The 20,338-nt window shown below is 44.0% G+C and overlaps 1 protein-coding gene across 3 annotated transcripts in view; it reads left to right on the top strand.

The window, feature by feature from the left end:
- Positions 1-1,750: 1,750 nt before the first annotated feature.
- Positions 1,751-20,338, top strand: part of LOC140253836 (VPS10 domain-containing receptor SorCS1-like) — a 271,593-nt gene continuing 253,005 nt past the window's right edge. For all 3 annotated transcript variants that reach the window (XM_072339820.1, XM_072339819.1, XM_072339821.1), the window contains exon 1: positions 1,751-2,517. In XM_072339820.1, the coding sequence (XP_072195921.1) occupies positions 1,900-2,517 (618 nt within the window). In that variant the 5' untranslated portion in view covers positions 1,751-1,899. The remainder of the gene's footprint in view (positions 2,518-20,338) is intronic.

The following is a 20,338-nucleotide window of genomic DNA, read 5'->3' as shown; positions in this document are numbered from 1 at the left end:
ATTGGCATCGATCCATCTGGCCAAAGCAACGTGTGGAAGACCATGGTAGGATGGATAACCACACCGTGACTCAGCTTCCCCCACTTATACAACAAGAGTAAAACTCACTGGCCTTTGTGAGGTGCTTTAGGATTAGTGAAGAAAAGGAGCTGTTAAGTACAAAGTGTTAATTATTATTATGGACAGGCAGTAACAGCACGTTTAACTGGGAGATATGGAAAGAGGTATGCTGCTAATTGGTTTACAGTATATGCGTCCGAGGTCTGGTGGTTACAGTGCAGACAATCCATCATTATTTTAAGCAGCATGAAGTTTTGCTCCGCCTCAATTACTCTAAGTCTCCCTTTGTGATCTTGTGCTCATATCCCAAGACGCGTCACCAGTGAACATCTGAGTGAAATCTCTAGAAGAATGTGGAACAAATCTGTAAATCTCCTCCTGAAATGCCCTGCCAAAAAAAATACAATAAAGTCTTCCATGTCAGGAAGGAAGCATTAAAAACGTTAATTAAGAAGTAAACTCTTCTGGAAATCAAATGGGAATGAGTGAGAGCAGGCAGATTGGGGACTGAATAGAATTCTGGTGGAAGAACCTTTAATTCTCTCCAGTCCTTAGAAGCGTCATCACTTGCATGTGTCCATAAAAGCTCAGGCCCTGTCCCATGGCCCTGCCACAGGCTGGCACTTCAGGGTTTGGTGATCTGCTATGGCCACCATGTGTGACAGCACTCTAGAGAAGAGATCTAGTGATAAGGAGAGCACAGCTCTTGAGGGAGGAGCTCCTGATCCTTCACGGGCAGCTAGAGCAGAAAGGTTTTCTCTACTCTAAACCACATGAGGGGAAGTCCTCTCTTTTCCTCTTGCTGTCATTTTATTACCCAAAGCACATCCTTGTTCCCACCAGCTCACTTATGTGAGCACATCTTGGCCATGTGTGGTGATTTATCCGAACATCGGCAGCTGCTTTAAGTGATGGCACAGTGAAGCAGAGGGAATGGAGGGGTTGAAATATAACTTCCACCCACACCTGTGTTGTGAAATCAAGCACAGAGCTATGCCCAGCACCTCCAGTGTATTTACATCAGTCACCAAGAAAGGGAAATGAGACCATCTCAGAGCCTGCTCAGACATTTGGGACCGCTCCGTTATGCAGATTAAAATGTTTCCCCTAGAAGGACTGTAAACACATATGTATGAACTGCTCCTTCGCTTTTCACATTTGCTTTCAGCTCCTGATCGGTGTTGTTTAATACGTTAGAATGTTATAGAGGTTCGAGCAGCTGGGAAGCGCGGGAGAGGAAGCGATCAGCCTTGTGTGAGTGCAGAAGTTGGAATAAGAACTCCTCTCGGAGTGAGTGCGAGAGAGGGGGGCGGCGAGAACCAATCGCTCCCGGCACACGCGGGGGTCCTGGCGGGGCTGCGGGAGGAGCGGTGCGGGAGGGGAGCGGGGAGAGAGCGAGCGGCGGCTTCCAGAGAGCAGCCGGGAGAAGGCACAGCCGGGATTTGCTCCTCTCTCTCTGACTTCAGTTCAGCTCCTCCCCCGTGTGGTTGTGGCTTTCCCTTCCATCAAAAGCCCGATCAGCAACGCCAGTTTTTTTTTGGAGGGGGGGAGGGGGGGAAAAAAAAAAAAAAAAAAAGGAAAAAAAAAGGGGGGGGGGGGGGGAGGAAAAGAAGAAAGAAAAAAAAGAGGAAAAAAGTGCAAAAGAAGGAAAAGAATATAAGGAAGAAAAAAAAAGGGGGGGAGAGAGAAAGCAGTCTCCCTCTCCTCAGCTGCATCAAATAGAGCGGGCTGAAACTTTATGGAGTTCTCGCAGTGCTTTCCGCGCGGTGGGTAGATCGGCAGCACCTCGCTCGCTCCTTCCTGCTCTTTCTCCCTCGCACTCATCAGCAGTCAGCAGCGATGGAAAAAGTTGCTGGCTGGTACCCAGCCTGGCACGTTGCTCTCCTGTACTGGACATGGCTTTTCCTCTTCACTTTTGGCTTTACCGGCGCAGAAATAACTTGCAGATCCTGCCATTCCCAGGTGAAGCCGCAGCAGCAGCATCCGCAGCAGGGATTACCGATGCATTTGAAGACCGACAGAGGAGAAAAGGAACGGTGGAGGATCCCGGGGGAGCTGGGAGGTGAGAGAGGGCAAGGGGCCGGGATGGATACGGAGGATGCCGAGCTGCAAGCACCCTTCGATCCTGCTCTGTCGGGAACCAAATTCAGCGGCTGGGAGACCCGGAGCTGGGCGAGAGAGCCTGAGAAAGCGTCCGGGAACGACCGGCCCGGAGCAGCGGCGGCTCCTACCGGGGAGTACCCTCAGCGAGGCCAGCGGAACTCGGTCCGGCGGCGGCGGGGCCTCAGCCCGCGGGGCACGGCGGGGCCGGGCGGCGCCGCGGGGCGGGAGCCGGGGGGCTCCGGCGCCGCCCGCTTCGGGCTGGAGGAGCTGCGGCTGGGCAGCACCACCTTCGCCCTCACCGGCGACTCGGCGCACAACCAAGCCATGGTGCACTGGTCGGGGCAAAACAGCAGCGTGAGTACCGCCGCCGTGGGGTGGGGGCTCGGCGGGGTGGGGGCGGCGGGTTTGCATTTGTCCTTATTTTCTTTTTTCCCTCCCTCCGTTTTTGTTTCTTTCTTCTTCTCTCCTTTTTATTTTTCTTTTTTCTTTTCTTTTTTTTTTTTTAAGATTTTTTTTCTTTTCTTTTCTTTTCTTTGGGGGCGGGGTGGGAGAGGGATGAGGGTTTTTTGTGTTTTTTTTTTCTTCTTCGAGTGGGGATTTCTTTCCCGGGAGCCGCGGATTGGTTTCGCTTAGCAGTGTGCAGTGGGGCAGAAGTGCTTCTAAAAGACCATTCTTCTGGAGCAAAAAAACAACAGCAAAACTTTCCGCCGCCCGCCCGCTGAGCACGGACCATTCCAACCCCTTCTCCATCACCGTGCAGGCAGAGAGGGGGAACCACTGCCACCCGCTGCGGGAAGGGGAGGAGACAGTCCGGGGGGTCCCGTCTCCCACACTCTGCCTGCCCCAGGGTAACCCCACCGGCAGCAGGGGATGCTGAGCTGTGAGCAAGGCCTGGGAAAGCTCCAGGGATATTGCTGCTGCTGCTCCTCCATGCCTGGGACCCACGTCAGCCCAGGGTTTAAGTGGGATGCTGACTCTGAGGTGCCTCGGTGAAGGGGACAAAGGTGCTTTCTTGCCTCTTGTCAAGAAGGTGTTAAAATTAGACAGCTCTGGTCTCTTCTCCATAACCTGAACTTTTCTCATGAATAGCAACACAATGGCTCTGACGGGAGCCAAGAAGAATGAAATCAGCCAGGGAGATAGGTGACAGGTTTCCAGTCTGGAGTAATAGTTGTGGCATCAAAGTTACCAAGTTAACTCGTGCCCCTCCAGCCTGTGCTGCAAAGGTAACCCCAAGCCAAGAGCCTGCTGGTGGCTCTGCTCTGGGGCGAACAGGAATGGGAGTCTAAGTGTCCCAGCGAGCAGAGTGCTAATTAGGAGAGAAAGGGATACCAGTGTGATGTGGTGTTTTGCATGTAACTGCATGGGGGAAAGAGCGACTTGGGTTCCTCTGCTCTCAGCCAGCTTTTCGGCTGCTTGGTGCAAGTCCTTGGCCTCCTTCTCAGCTTTTAGCACAAGGAACCTGGTGATGTTTTGAAATTATGGTCAGATCATTCTGAATTCCTTCTGGAATGGATTGTATTAAAATATATCCTAGTCACTCTGTTTAGAATTAATGTGGATGTTGTAAGCAGCATGCTCTGGGGTTCCGATCTAGTTAGTTGAGACAAGGTTTTATGGGCTCATTTTGTTTTTATGGGCTTTTTGTTGTTGTTTGTTTTTTCATTTTTTTTTTATTAGTTAACTGACAGGGGAATATCTGTCATCTTCATTTTGGAGGACCATTCCCTTTCTTCCCAACTCAGCTAGCCTCTCTCACATAGTCATGGTAATAGAAGTTGCTGGGGAGGAACTCCAGTCTTTTCATACTGATTGAATTGACTCTGACACTGGTTTAAAGAGAGCTATTTGCTAAGAGAAAGCTTCTGATATAAAAAAATCACCCAGCAAGCATCAGTTTTCCTCTTCTTTTCACACAAGGATGTTTCATCTCTCTATATATCAATACGTTATTATTAGAAGTAGCAGTTTTGATTGTACGTGTTCTTAGACATATGTGTGTATAGTTCTTGCCCACTGTGGTAGTATGGACTGTTAATGCTATGGTCTGATTTACCTGCTAAGTGTCTCTGTGTAAAACTATCTGCAGGGAGCTGTGGGGGAAAATTTTGCTGCTGTCCTGCTCAAACTGCCCTGAGTTGTGTTGTGTTGTGGAGATTACACTCCCACACTCCCACCTTGCTGCTGTGTGCTCTGACAGTGCTGTGGTAGCATCCCCTCACAATACTAAATGGAGATGGGCTGAATATAGCAACAAGCTTGTCCCAGTTCAGCTGAAGCAGTGGTGTTGGTTCAGTAGGAGCTCAATGTGGCACTGACCCAATGGCTCTGTGTGCAGCTTTTGGGCACTCAGCTGTGATGGAACTGGGAGTGGGAGGGGGTTAGGGTGAAGTGCTTCCCAGAGTTTGCAGTGTGTGTAATCTCACCTGCACAGAGTGGCAGGGGATCCCATGGTGCTGTGTGCACTGTGCTGTGTGACCCTGGTGCCCTGGCGGCACTCCAGCAGCAGTGGCTGCCAGATTTCTCCCTGCATTTCCCCACCGTGCTTGGTGGATGCAACACACCTCCTCTCATTTTCATTCCGATGTGCTCTGCGAGTGCTGCCATTAAACAGCTTGTGCCTTTTGCCCAGGCAGAGGGACACTATGGAGATGATCATAGTTTGTAGCATCTGTGTGAGTAAAGGAAAAAGCCAAAACAAAACCCTAAAAATCTGAGCTCCCTTTAGATGGGAAAGCTGTAAAATAAAAGCACTGTCACCATTAAGGTTAGTTTTAATTGTAATGTACCTGATTCTGCCACCCTCTCTCTGTTTCCCTGTGTCCTTATTCTGGTAGCGGTCTGGATAGAATTGCTATGCTTCTGATGGAGGGGAAGGGACCTCTGGGAGAACTCCTGGTAGCTGTAAGGAACAGTGTTTGCAGATTCTCTGTGCCTAGGCAGTGATTTTACATTGTGGGTGTGTATCATTCTGTTCCGAGGCTGGGCTCGCTGTGTGCTTAGCCACAGGCTCAACAAGAGTAATAAGTAGTGGTATCAGTCATCCAGATCTAAGTCCACCTACATAAACAGTCTTACAGTGGGCATCCTGTGGGGCCCATCAATGACTCTGGGTACTCCTCAGACAGCTTACCCTGCAGCACAGAATCCATATTACGCTTGACAGCAGCAACAGGACCAGCTGTGCAGCCTTGTGGGGAAAGTACATATCCACACAGCCATACCCACACAGACCTGTGGCAAGAACCCAGGTCACATCTACAGGGACATGCTTTACATGCATCCTGCTTCCTCCTGTTTTTTGTGGCTTCCCCACCAGCAGTGTCAGTATGTGCTCTACAGAGGAGAGCACAGGTGTAGGGAAGCTGGATTGTCAGATGACAATCACAGATGACTGGTGAGGATGAAACCAGGAGTGTATCCAGTGTTGTATGAAAATGCAGATGGTCCTCAGGCTCTCTCTGACTGCTGTGGAGGTGAGCAAGGCCACACAGCCCCATCTGGTATGGTCTGGCATCTACACAATCCAGAGCTCTTTCTGTCTGCAACAGAGAGATGAGCAGCTACAGCTAAATTGGGTGCTGGAAATGGTCTCTGGCTTGTAACAAGTCCCAGACTGTCTGGGAATGGTCCAAGGTGTTAACTGGCCCACGTTAGCACCATGGCTTTGTTTCTTTGCATTGATACATGCGGAGTCTTTCTACTGGCCTCCGTGAAAGTTGAAGTATTAGATCCTCTCAGATAAATCTCTTCCTTAAATCCTGGCTACAAGACACACAAGTGAGATCTCCTGGCTGTTTGCACCTCTGGGGAATTTCATCATCAGCGTGGAAGCTGGCAGGTTTCCTAGCCTGCAGAAATATCAGACATGCTTCCTGATGTGGTATATGCAAACACTGTAGATTTGAATTTCCCATAGCTCCCTCAGTGCTATGCTACAGAGTAGGAGAAAACAGGCAGCAGAGATTTGTGCAAAGAGATATTTGATTTTAATGGAGAGAAGCAACTCTCAAGGAAATATCCAATGTGAGCTTTTAGGATAGAGATGCTTCTCAGAGTTTTTGAGAAATCAAGGCTGCCTCGGTTTCTCAGTCTATTTATAAGGCAACCCACTGTTGCCTTGCACTGGACAGAGTCTGATGTCCTGGCCTGGTCTAGATCTCAACAGTTTGGCAAAGAATATGAGCATGTACCCAGCCCGTGGATTGACTTTTACGTGGTCACCCAGCACTTACAGCTTCTGTAGTCTGGGATATCTGGTCCAAACTTCTGTGATTTATGTTGCTGGAGGGAAGAGCTGAGCTTCTCTTGGGTCTTCCAAGCAGAAGATCCTCAACAGAATGCTGGAGATGAAATCTGGACCAGATGCAAAGCAGCGTGGCTAGATAATTTTTTATATTCCATCCACAGTAGAAAATCAGTATGACTGATGGGTACAGTGTAGTATGAAGCCTTCAAGGTCATCTTCACTGTTATCGTGTGGTTACATTAGACAACAAGGGAAGAGAGAAGTCTTGTGGGAGACTTTTTGTCTAAAAGCGACAAACTGAGACTCTTCATTAGGTATTACTTGCAAGTTTTTATTTGATGCTACTGATAACACAAACTGACTGCAGGTAAGACAGAATAACAATATAGCTGTTATAATCTGTTGTTGGGTTTTCATTCAGAGCAATCAAACCAATTTTATTCATTAAGAACTTAAGGAGAGGTTCAAGGTTGTAGCAGGTGCTGCATCTTACCTTAAACTCATCAAAAAGCATCATTAAAAAAACAGAGTTTTCTTCCTTCCTGTTGCTCCACTCTCTTCAGGATAGTTGTTTTTTATTCTTCTGCTTTTTGGAAACTTCTGTCTGATTGCTGTTCTAACATTGCCATTGGGCAATCTATTTATTTATTTATCTATTTATTTATTGGTTTGTCAATATGCCTTTTAATTAAAGTCGTTTTCCCTACTTGGCACTTACACCTCCATGGAATTATTTTACAGGCAGTGCTCATATTCCCTCTCAACCTCTGGTTTGCTAAATCAAGCAAGCACTGCTCTTTCTGTATCTGCTTGTAAGACAGATTGTGGAAAATGAACTGTGAATTTCTAGGAGTTGGGCTCCCAGGAGCTTGAATTTGAATCAGGCGTTTGCTTTTGATGAACAGAATTCCATGTGGATGATAACAAATGTATTCACTTTTAACACTGAGACAGCAAAGGACAGTAAAGGCATGGCAAAAGTGTCTGAAATTGCCAGTGTTATTCTGCTCTGACCAGAATGAGGAATCAATCAAAATGTCACTTCTCACTCTGTGACGTCTTTGCTCAGATGCTGCATTCATGCAAGTGGCTGTAGCTAAATACTCTCTGTTCTTCCCTCCTGGCAGAGCTATGGCTCCAGTGTTATATTTCCAGAGTTGGGTGAAGAGCCGCCAGCATCATCCCATTGGTGACACTGCAATAGTCCACTGCTCCCTTCCTCCCACCACGGTTGCATTACTATAAAAAAGGGGTTTTAAGGAGATGAATGTGAGTGTGGAGCTCAGAGTGGTGAGACCCATGGTGAGGAATGACCCTGTTGTCAGTTGCTTTGCATTTAGATTGGTTCCTGAGGTGTGGCGAAGAGGTCTCCAGAAAAGATCCGTCTTAAGTTGGATGCTTGCATTAAAATGCTTTAGTACAATGTAAAATGTCTTGCTTATATATTACAACAACGTATTATGGTATTAATAGAATAATGCACCAGATGCTGAGAGGGTTTCAGGCTAATCTCTTGCTGAAGCTAATGAGACTGTATTTAGGAAAGGATGAACAAAAGTGAGAAAACAAAACTGGGATTTAAACTGGAAATAATCAGGTCAAATTAAAGTATTACTGAAAGTCTCGTGCTTCAAATTGTGCTACTCTGCTGATCATAAAATACTTGATATCCATTGTTTTTATGAATCTTCCTCTAAAAACAACAGCAAAAACTAAGAGAAAATGCTGAAAAATGTTGCTGTAACTTTGAATTAGGACCTTATTTTTTAACCTTTTTTTTTTTTTTTTCTTTTTTTCTTTTTTTTAATTGGGGAAAAATAATCTAATACCCATAGTGTTTCTTCTTTGTTGCATTCCATCTGTGGGTATACTTCTTGACTATGTGAAATGTAGGCTTTTCATATACAGAATATGAAATAGGATACATGGGAAATTATTAAGAACAGCCATGCATTGAGAGAAAGCAGTGGGTGAAAGAGAATCCTTTAGAATGAGAAGAAAGGCTTCTCGTGCGAATCTGGCTTCTGTAAAAGTGTCTGAGCGATGGAGAGGAGCTTCCACTCAGACTGACAAGTGGGATATGCAAATCCCATCAGGAGGGGAGATTAAGGAGAATTATGGAAGAGCTCTGACAGTTGCAGCTAGCATTCCCGCAATATCAAGAGGCTATAAACTATATAAAGCAATGAGGTTATAGTTTTCAATTTTCCTAATGCTATACTTTCTAATAGAAAAGGATTTTCTCCCCTTCCTCCTGTCTTCAAATAAGTGTTTTTTATTTCTCTGACCTGGAAATCGTGGCAAGGTCTGTCCAGAGGGAGAAGCAATGAGGCCAGAAGTCAGCAGCTCATTCTGGAGAGGCTGTGGAGCTTTCTGACCCGTTCTGCTGTGGTATGGCTGCACATATGGAGGGCTCCAAGATTAGCATTGGCCTTGGGCTGTCTTGCATCCACTTGCCTATTTTGTTACGCCAGCACAAGAGTTGTGTGCAGAGCTCCAGCGAGATACATGAAGTGCCATTTGAGATGCTCTGGCCTCACTGCAGCTACACAGTGCAAGTATCCTGTGGGCCTTGCATCCTTTCCGGTGCCCAGGTCTGGCAGCAGTAGAGCATTTCAAACTGTAATATCTACCTATATTCTGACAACTGATATTTTCCTAAAATCTGGCTGTGATGGATCTCGATCTCTTGGATTGAAGTTTTCATTTCATAGGAGGAGAAAGACAATCAGATTGACACAAGGCACTGCCTTTCTGTCCATTTTTTCATATCTGGTCAGCAAACCAAAAAATCAATGACTCCCAAAGCTCTAATTGACATTTCTGTGTTAAATTAAAATGTGCCTTGATTCCAATTCAAATGGCAGCATTGGGTGATAGAGTAATTATTTTGGAATTTGCAGTGCATATAAAAGTTGATGCAGTAGAATGATTTTTGTGCTATTTGCATTTTATTTTTAGCTGTCCATCTTAAGTCAAACAACAGTTAATGTGGGAGCCCTTAATCTCTAATTCTCAGTGCTAGTAACACAATAGGACTTTTACTTAGTACCACACTTTCTCTCCTTGGGGAGCATAAAAGAAAAGTACTTTGAGAAGAAACAGCATATTTTAGGATATGTCCTAAAATGTGATTCCTTTCTTTCAGAGGCTCTACAAGAACTTTAACCTCATGTCACGTCTCTAAATAGAGGAGTGATGTTGTCCCATGGTAATGCACTAGGACTAAAAGCTGCCTCTAGGACTCAAGGCTGAGAAAGGAATGGAGATTTAGGTGGGTAGGAAGGAGGAGGGGGAAATTAGACCTATTTCTGCTGCTGTGGATGGATGTCAGTGCTCCCGACCCACTTCTGTGAAGAGCTCATGCTGGGGCAGGGTCTTTGTGCTTCTTCATGTGCTGTGGTGATGTGCTCTAGTACACCAATGCAAGGCTGGTGCTTGGAGAGGGCAAACAGAATGTGTTCATCAAAGTGGCTTGCAGACTGCCTCCAGAAATACATGTCTGATGCCGTGTGTATCATTTCCTTGTGCCTTTCGTAGCCTAAGAGCCCATCTGCGGTCTGCCATGCTTTATGTGGATATATTAAATCAAAAGATGAACAAGAAGATGGAAGGAGTTGGTTTTCAGTGGTCATTCCAAGGCAGACATTTTCCCAGGACAGGAGGAGTCTGAGCTTTTTGGGTGGAGAGTGAACAGCTGTATATGGGAAGGAAGCTCATGATCCCTTGTGGCACTGGGTCTCAACTCAGTGCTGCTGCTCACATCCTATTTATATTATGTCACCTCAGCTGGTGATTACTGAAAGCTGACAGTGCCATGAGCTCTTGCAGACCATTTACATTCAGCCCTTCAGCAGGAAGGGAAAGGCTATTTAGAAAATCTCAGGCTATTTAGATAACTCAACAGAGATACTCCATTTCTTTCCCCAAATATTTCTCTTCCGCCCACTTTCTCACCTCCCCCGCCGCATTTAAGGTTAAGAAAATAATTTGAGAGACATATTTTATGTAACAAATCTCCTCATAAATTGTTCCTGCTCAGTATGTGGCATTCTCAGGTGCAGTTTTAAAAACATTCTTTTTTTGGGGGTGTGAAGTATTCACAAAGTTCTGGATTCAGAAAGCAGTTGAAATTCTACAGTAATATGGGACTGAACCCCATTAAATCACTTAGAATAGATTTTGTGCTGAGAAATTGTGTTTTGCATCCAAAGTGCACTTTCACCAGCTGAAAGAGGTCATATAGTCCCTGTATGTTCGTGTGACTGGATCAGTGTAAACTGGATCAGCTAGGAGATATGGTTTAGTGGTTTTCTGTAGGTATGGTAAAGGGAGGACGGTTGGACTAGATGATCTTGTAGGTCCTTTCCAACCTTGTTATTCTATGATTCTATGAACCCTCAGGAACAGCTTCACCATCCTGTGCCCTCACTGAGAGCATTGCAGGTCTGCAGACAGACCTAACAGAAGTGAATTCTGGAGAATCTTTGAATTAATATTCATGGCCTTGATTTTTAAAGAATTTACCTATGCGTAAGTGTGAATACTTATTGTGAAAATCAAGCTTTATGTGCCAGACAATGTGAACTGAAAAGTTAATTTGCTTTCTGTTGAGTTTTACCTCGTGTTTCCCAGAAAAAAAAAAAAAAAAAAAAAAAAAAAGGCCTTTCTGTAGGCAAAAGATGAAAAGCTTTAAATTAATTGGGGGAAAAAAAATCAAATTATGGGAATCTGCAGACCAATGTTAGAGCTTACCTTCTTTATGTGAAATGATAGATTTTTTTTATGGGAGAGGCTAAGTAGGTAAATAAAAGGTACATCAACAAAAGAGCAGATGCATTAACCTTAGTGCCTGAACACACTGATCTGTGGTGAAATGTCACTAATCAGAGGAGATTGGAGGGTAATTATTTCCTGAGTGTTTTTTTGTGGGGTGAGGATCACACCTTCGGCAGGGACTGCACTGCACCTCCTCCGCTTCATTTGTGTGCGTGTTCCTCATCTCTTTAAACTCATTAAGAGCCTGGGCTGAAGAATATAGATGTGAATTTAGCCTGGATGCGATGATCTAGAATACAGACAAGCTGCTGAAGTTCAGTAATAACTACTTAGGGGAGATTTAGATGGTAAGATATAAGAAAATATCTTTTTTTAACCAATAAGATGGTGAGACACTGGAATAGGGCGCCCAGAGAGGTGGTGGTGGTGCTCTGTCCTTAGAGACACCCAAGGTCAGGCTGAATGGGGCTCTGAGCAGGTGATGGAGCTGTAGGTGAACCTGTTCAGTGCAGGGCAGTTGGACCAAATGACCTTTAAGTGTCCCTTCCAACTCAATTCAACAATTCAATTACTCTGTGATGATTCTATGAGTCTACAGTTCTACTTAGGCTATTGTAACCCAAAGAAGCCTTGATGCAGATCTGCAGTCTTTGTGCTGGTACAGCTGGTTCTCCTTTTATCTTCATTTAAATGACAAAGGACTGTTCAATTGAGCAGTTCCTGGAAAACAAAATCAAACAAAACACAACATTCTCCAGCTCATCTTTTGTATGTAAAACTCTCACCTTCCATTTTATTTTCAATTTTCTATAAGTTGACTTTTAGCCTTTCTTTTCTTTCTTCAGAAACCTTGAGAAACTGCTCATCCTTTCCCAAGTAACTTAAAGTCACTCGGTGGAATAAACGCCATTGATTCCAAGCGTCTCTAACCACAGGCTGTGCCTATGGCTTTGAGCCTGGCGGGATGGAGGGGGTCAGAGCACAGATACCTATGGCACTTGTAGCATGGGGCCCAGATCTGTGTTGAAGTGCTGTGGGCTGGAGTCCTGCTGCCTTTTTTTCCTCCACCAAAACTCAAGGTTCTGAAGTCCCTGTTATTTTCATTGCGCTGCAGGCTAGGATCTACTGGAGAGGCTCAGCAGCTCCTTTGCCTTCCTCTCCCATAGGAACACGAGCTCTTCATCATCCTCCCTGCCAGCCCCAACATGTTCCATCCTCCTCCTCCCATCCACCCCCAGCGCTGCCAGTTGGTGCTGTTGCCTGGCGACCTGCTTGCAATGGACAGCTTGGAGGAAAGCGATGATTAAACAACCTGAACTGCCATCTGAAAGTGGTGATTGTTATTGTAATGTGACAAGTGGTGACAGCTGAGACAGCAACACGTTCAGAGTGCAATTCCTTATAAAAAATACTGAAAAGAATAAACAGATGATGGAAGTGCTGCATACACCTGTGTGTGTAGGTGTGCAAATGCTGATGCTTCCCCTTGATGTAGAACGGCCTGGAAAGGCACGTGCTTCTTTTTAAATGAAAAAGTGAGCATCACCCCAATAATTGTTATGACTAACAGGCCAGCTCACAAGCCAGTGCAGCTTGCATTGATATTTTCAAACATCTCTGCTACTCTGAGGTAGCAATTAAATGGGATGCTGCAGCTGTAAGCAAGGAGTGGTTGTTCATAGCGCTGCTGCCCTCTGAGCAGCTGCAGAGAGCCATCAGCCCCATGCTGACTGCCAGCTGGAATATCCTACGTGCAGACAGCAATGCATTGAAGCTGGGAACAGCATGTAGTGGTCTTGCAGAGTCCACCTGCCATGTCTCCTCCTGCTTTCCTGATGGATGAGATCAGGATAGGCTCAAGGGTGAGCTCAGAGCAGAAAGTAGATGGTTGTGGCTGCAAAACCACAGAGGTCAGTTTAGGGATTGTGCATTACATCTTCCAGTGTCAACTGGGATGATTCTGCCTCCTTAGCTCTCCTTAAAATCTGCGTGATGCTAAATGTTAAAATCTTACTTAGCTTTGTCACAGTTTCAGAGAAAATCTGAGATTTCACCTAGTTTGACTTGTTCCGTACCCTATGTTGTCTTCTCTTTCGGTGTTGCCTGTAATTTTACAGCCTGTTAGTGATGGCATCTCTAGTTGGCAAAGAAAATAGTTTTCCCTTTAATTTATATAACCTGACAGCATTTTCTGATACAGATGAGTGAAATGTGTTATAAAATTGTGTTGTCAAGGCTGAAGAACAGGGACTGGGTCAGCTAGGTTTGCCTAGAGGACCAGTTTCACATTCAAATGCCACAACTTTTTGGAGAAACACAGTCTGCAAGCATTTGTGCGAAAGAAAATTGAAAAGATGACCAGATGTACCCTAAAGGTTGGGTAAACCAGGGCACTAAGAAGAAGGAAAGGATGAATGCTAGTTGGAAAACCTTAAAAAAGCTCCTCTCATGAAATACTTTTGGGGGATGATGCTTGGAACAAGCCAGCTCTGCAACCACTTCATAGGAGAGCTGTGTTGATTTAGTCGTTAGAAGTTTCTGTAAGAGCCATATTTCTGCAGTCTTTTCATTTTTATCCTTTGCTAGAAAACTTCCCTGAAATTTGTATTGTTCTCTTTTTTCCCCAGCTACCTTTGACTTTGGTCCTTTTAATGCAGCTAAAGTATTAGCTGGGATTGCCCTGAACCATAATTACAATAAAATACTGAAATAGCTTAGGAGCTGCTGGACAGGACCTCGGGACCACAGGTGAAATCTGAAAAAAATCAGTATCTGCACAGCAGAGATGTGGGACAGATTTGCTGTCATTTGTCTGAAGCCCTGAAGTAGTGAATTGATTCCCTTCCCTTGTATGGCGGTCTTTGTCACAATGGTGTCACTGTCCAGGACCCATTGTAATGTTAATCCTTGCATCTCTGATTTTCATGTGCATACATTATATAGATACAAACTTCAGTGGAGCAAATATTCATGTTGTTCATTTATCGGAGTTATGACTGGATTTGAAGAGAGGAAATGAATGTTCCTGGTGCTTCCCACTTGCTTCTCAGTCTTCCCTTTTCTTCAGCCCACGTTATAATTGATAGCATTATTTCTGTTCTCCTGTCCTGCTCGGGCACTGGTATCTTAGCCTTTCTTAGGGAAATGGCACTGTCTTGACAAGTCAATTACATTTGCATTTTTGCTACAAAGAATAGCAGTGGGAGTGAGGTACAGGTTCAGTACAGGTAAACATTACTGTTCTCTGAAAGCAGATTTATCTAAAGGGATTCTTACGTTTCTTTGAATTTCTTAAGTGATGTTAAGTGTAGTAGTAACTATTTCCAGGAAATGTTTTTGCTCTGAACTATCTGCCTATGCTTTGATGGCTGCTTAGGTCCTTTTAAAGTTGCTGTCAGTGCCTGTGCTTACTGCAGCAGCGCAGGTTTTCATCAGTGCTATTCAAGTTCTTAAGGCAAATCTATAAATGATACATTTGAGGGATGACTTTAAAGGAAAATGAGAAAACAAACCCCAAACTACTTTTCAAATGTCCTTCCTAAAAGAGCTGGAAAATCACCTGTGCTCCTTTTAAGCTGAAAGAGAAAAAAAACATGCACACATACACAAAAAGAAGAGAATTTCATGTCAGCAGTGTTGCTCTGTCTTTTCCGTGTCTTCATTATGACTGGCACCATCTCAGAATATAACTGAGGATGAATGTTGAGTCTGTATCTGTGAACCTTTCCTACTCATGTATACCGAGATTCACTTGGATGAAGCCACGAGTTCCTTTGTGGCAAGCAGGAGAATCAATCTCTATTCCTTTGCAGCTCTGAATTCTTGAAATACCGAGTAGAAGGAGCCCTTTCTGAGCAATCTGGTGTTTAACAAGGTGGATTTTGGTGAGAAACAAACCTTTGTGAGCAAGTAGAAGAGAGAGAGAGACGCCTTGAGAAATCTTACGGGGAGCAGAGAACATAGTACAAAGGAAATAGCATTTCATTATGAAATGTTACTCAGGAAACCTGTATTTAATCTTCTGCGGAGAGAGTTTTTGTTTAAATAAGAACATACTATATCATTAAACAGATGGAGTTCTTTGCTGGAGAGAGTTCCGAGAAAAAAAGAAAGACGTCTGTTATTCAGTGGTCCTTCTTAACTGTATTGCGGGATCATAGAACCACAGGAGTTGGAAGGGACCTTTGGAGAGCATTGAGTACAACCCTCTGCTAAAGAAGGTTCCCTGCAGTAGGTTATAGAGGAAAGTGTCCAGGCAGATTTTGAGTATCTGCAGAGGAGAATCTACAACCTCACTGTGCAGACTGTTCCAGTGCCCTCATGTTCGTTTGAAACTTCCTGTATTCCAGTTTGTGCCCATTGCCCCTTGTTCTGTTGCTGGGCACCATTGAAAAGAGTCTGTCCCTATCCACTTGACTCCTGCCCAGTAGAAATTTATAGGCATTGATAAAATCCCCTCCAACATTTTTGAGGAAAAATTAGGCAGTTTTCCAAAAACACTTATTAAGCAACTACTTGAAGGCAAAATTAGGCAATGGCTATTGTAGGAAAGTGAGTAAGAGAGGACTGAAAGAGGAGAGAGGACAGACAGAGAGATTTATAGACAGAAATAGTTCACAACTCCTGGATCCATCACTGTCTTGAGTTTGGAGTCCTGATCTATGTATGGTAGGTCGACAGAGGTAAATGTACAAGTTCACCATTATACAGTCAAGTGGTTCGAGAGCACCCTTTGGGGTGGCAACCCACTTCTGTCAAGATCTGGAGTCTTAGATGAGAGTCTTTGGTGATCGAACCCCCCCCCCCCCCCCCCCCTTTTCTAATGTCTGTTAGCTGTGAGGAGCCATGAGAGAAAGTGAAGATAAATAGTCTTATCACTTTACCTCCAGAGATGATGGTTCTGTAGACCATACAGCTTCTTAAGGCTCCATTCTTTTGTTCTGATGGTCATTAAGGTTAGTTGTTGCGACAAGGAGTTGCTTGCACGGTCACTAAGGAAGGTTCCATTCTGTGTAAGGCTCAGACATAAGAATAGAAAACTCATATGACATTAAACAAGAACATTAGAGCAACTTGGGGATGGAATGTTGACTGAAGATTTTTCCAGACAACTTCTTGAGGGTATGCCATCTTCAAGTGACATTTGCAACACTAAAATATCAACCAAAATTGTGTGCATTATAATAGTGTCAAAAACTGTAGTGAGAAATGTTCCCAGTTGACTTGTGCTTTGGCATTAAGATTGGGAGAAGATATTAATGCTATGTCATAGATGCATCAGTTACATTGAATCAATCACATGGAACGTGTGGCCTGGGAAGCGTAAAAGTTCACTGCTCCTCTTTCCTCTTCAACCTCCCATTCCAGGTCATGAGAACATGTATTCTTTCTCCCTCTTAGGGAGATTTTCTTTCTGTCAATCTTCTTTTTAGTGTCACATGGTAGATGTTTCTAAAGAATTTTTGCTGGCAGTACCAAGTTCTCTGGGCAGTGAGGCTGTGGCATTCAGGTGAATAGACATGTGGTCTCAAAGGCAATACAGTGTTTTCTTTTCTGCACCACTTATTGCAAGGATTTCATCACTGAAACTCCTGGAGGGGCAGGAAACACATCTCCACATATCTTTCACTTCTAAATATGTTTTATTTAATGTTGAATATTCTGATGTGGTCAAAAGGAAATGTTTTGATGCTAATGATGGGATATAGCTGCAATGAGGGATATAGAAATGGTTACAATGAATGCACTGGATGAATGTATATGGAAGTCATGTAACTTGATGACAGTTGTGCAGTAGGTAGACTAGATAACTGGTTTTTCCTTAAACATGAGAGGAGGAAACAAGGAGGAGGAATACAAAGCTTATAAACACTGATATATGATCCCTCAATCCAGCCTTTTAAAGTTGGTCATGCATTTGGGGTGCTGTGAGAGGCAGGGGAACACAGGTGTAAGTTGCCACTGAAGGGCAGGGGATGCAGGTGGCTGTAATTGCCTGCCTTGTCAGGTGGAAGGGATTAGTGATTAAGGAGAGAAAAGAAATAAGAGGTGTAAGAATGGGAGGAGAAGAGGGTTTATTTTATGAAAATGCAAGAAGTTGTAATTCACAACGAAGAACATATTTTTCTATTTAAGAAGTTGAATTGTAGTTGTTTCTATGCTTAAAAAAAACCAACCTGACTGCAATTAAAGCATTAAATACCCACAGCAGCCAAGACAAACACTGAGATCTGAAGTGTTTTCAACTGGTGAGGAGGTGCTAAGGAAATTGTGCGTTCTAAGGTACAGGTAGGAAGTTTATTTGTTGTTGGAAGGGCTAACAAGAGAATTAGAGAAGGCTTGGTAAAATTTTGGGTTAGGTTGGGAAAGCAGAGTGCAAAGATGTTACTGTGAAAGCCCAAGGAATTGAGCAACAAATGAGTTGTGGGGGAACTGTTAGGGCACAGCCTGATCCACTGATTGAGCACCTGGTGAAGGGGCGTGGCCTGCCCTTAGAGCACAGCTGCAAGCAATTCACCTCTGCAAAGAGAAGGGGTCTTTTACTCTCTAGCCTCATTTCAGGGCTGGCAGCTGAGAGGGAAGGGTCTCTACTTGTATATTGCTTTCCTTGCAAACTTCTGGTGAGCTCTGATTATCTGGAAGAGGTAAGTTGTTCCCTCTTTCCTTTGTTACCTGGTTGTGACTAATATCTTTCTCTGGTGGCCCAAAATCTTGTCAAGGGTGGTTGTATCTGTTACCTGTTCTTACAGGTGTAAAATGGGAGAGGCAGGACAGAGTCTGTGGGCTGCAGTAATGTAATGTGAATTTTAAGAGTGGTTTTAGCCCTGGGGTCGTGTGAAAAGAGGCTTTGAGGGTGGAAAACCCCTTAACTAGTGAAGATACTGGCATTTTCTTTTTTCAGGGTGATGAATCTGAACTTCTGGGAGAGACTGTAGAGTTTCTGCTGGGGATTCTGAACTTAAATGATATGAAAGCACTGGCTGATAATAAAGGGAAAAATAGTTAGAAGTCAATAAGTCCAGTTACTCAGTAGTGAGTCCTGTGTTGCTTGTGAAACAGTTTGAAAGAAGACTGGATCTAAGTTCCTGACTTGAAAGAAGACAGATTGGCAGATACTAATAAAGCCAAAATTACTACCTGAGAGACAGTTCTTGCAGTGGGGGAGTGGAACATATGTGGATGAATGTACTTTTCCTTGTGGTGACCCTTTCTGCATATGCGATGCAACTTGTTCTTAGTGCCTTAAAATGAAAGTCATCTCTTGCTTAGCCACCACCTGTGGAGGTTTGATACAAGCCAGTCAGCAAGTTATCTGGTGCACCTGGTTTGATGGTGTTTCAACACTGAAAGTCATAGCTCTAATTTGTGAACAGGGCCCACTTGTTCACGGACATAATTACTTACAGAAATTGGTGTGAAGACTTTTTGTTGGAAGATGTTTTATTTTCTTTACTGAATTTGGCAGAGAATGACCTTGCTATTCATAGGTCTATGAGTTCTTACAGCATAGCTGGGAAGCTCCTATCCATGCTCAGAAAGGAGCAAGTCAGGACTACAGGGTTACAAAAGGCTGTAGCCTGGCAACCAAGTTTTTTCTTTCCTTTTGGTAGAAGAATGTTACAAACAAAATCAGTGGCCTTTGGTTTCTCCTGTATCTTTGTGGTAAAAGTTACTATGGAAAATGGCTTCGGCGCATTTTTGCCTTTTGAGGACTCAGCCTTAGAAGTGAACTCTCCTGCTGTAATGATTTTAATTGAAGCAGATATTTTCAGCCCAAGTTGGACTGGAGGCTCAGACCCCAGGCACAGTAGGTTGTAACCACTCAGTTAATGAATGGCAATGTACTCTTGGCTTGCTGCAAACCTGGAGTATTTGCCCTAGCTTGTGCTGAGATCAAGTGATTTCCTCCCAAGATGGAGACCCCATGTGGACAGTTGTGACAGACCAGCTAATGTGTGGCAACTTTTTCAGTTCTGCTGAGTAATGTGAGAAAGAATTCATTTAAATCGTCATTTTTAAAGTTGAAGCTTTCACGTGTCTGCCCACAGAAGCTTTTGCATTAAGATATTGGTTCTTGTTTATTTGTTTTCATTTTTTAAGCTGGTATTGGCAGCCTGTAGCAAAAAGCTTATTGTAGATGGTTTGTATCTTATAAAAGGCATAAGGAGGTAACTTGCAGCTGATACCAAGCAGCATCTCACCTAAAAGGGGCTGGAAATCTCTACCTCACAAAAAAAATCATGGCCCTCTTTTCCAACACTGATTCTCTCTGCTTTCTCTGGGAGGTGGTTTCTTCCATTCCCATTGACTTCTTTTCTCTCATTCATCTGTGTAACTTCTCTAACTTGTGAAACTGAAATACAGCTTGGCTTGTTTCCCTTGAAGATCTGCCAATAACCACATTAACCCGCAAGTATCTTCTTTCTAGCCAGTGTTTTGACAGGAGACCTTCTGTCTTTGTACTGCGTATTCCCTTCTGTAAAATAGAATGGGCAGACCTCACACTACTGTTCGTAGTTCTGCTTAGGTTTTCAAACAGCAATTTTGAGATTAAAAGGTTGTTTTATTATTTGGAATTTCTAATTTATGTTGTGTGAAGTATGAAAATGGATCTTTCCTAAGATGGACTGCTTTTTTTTGTTGTTGTTGTTGTTCATTGTGGATCTTTACTGAGAATTTGGGTTGCTCTGGTTTAGTGTAATCTCTTGGTATGTTTTTGTGTGTTAAAAGGTAGCAAGCATGGTCACTTCCATTGGTGGATGATAACAGTCAGCTGAGAGCTTCCAAGCTGCCCCTTCTGCCTGTTACAGCAGCTACAGCAGCGCCACCTATCTTGGTGCCAAAGGGCATCACAAGCTCACACATAAGAAAGTGATAAATGTCTCCCCCTCAGAAGGTGAAGGAGATAAAGCTGCCTGTCCAGCATGGTTAAGGCATAGCAGTTGCATGAGCCAAGGTATCATGTACTCAGTGGTACGGCTACTTCAGATACATCAGCTGTAATAATCATTTGTTTTCTTATAGTTGATCTGCTGAGAGAGCTTGTATGTGCATAGCACAGCTCTGTACAACAGCAGGGAGTATTAGCTGCTCTCTCAGTATAAGCTCTTGGGCTGACTTAGAAGCCATTTTCAGAAACAAATTGAT

This window comes from Excalfactoria chinensis, chromosome 6 (genome assembly GCF_039878825.1).
Source record: "Excalfactoria chinensis isolate bCotChi1 chromosome 6, bCotChi1.hap2, whole genome shotgun sequence".
Classification (NCBI taxonomy): domain Eukaryota; kingdom Metazoa; phylum Chordata; class Aves; order Galliformes; family Phasianidae; genus Excalfactoria; species Excalfactoria chinensis.
Note: the sequence above shows the minus strand (reverse complement) of the source record. Positions and strands in the feature narration are given on the sequence as shown.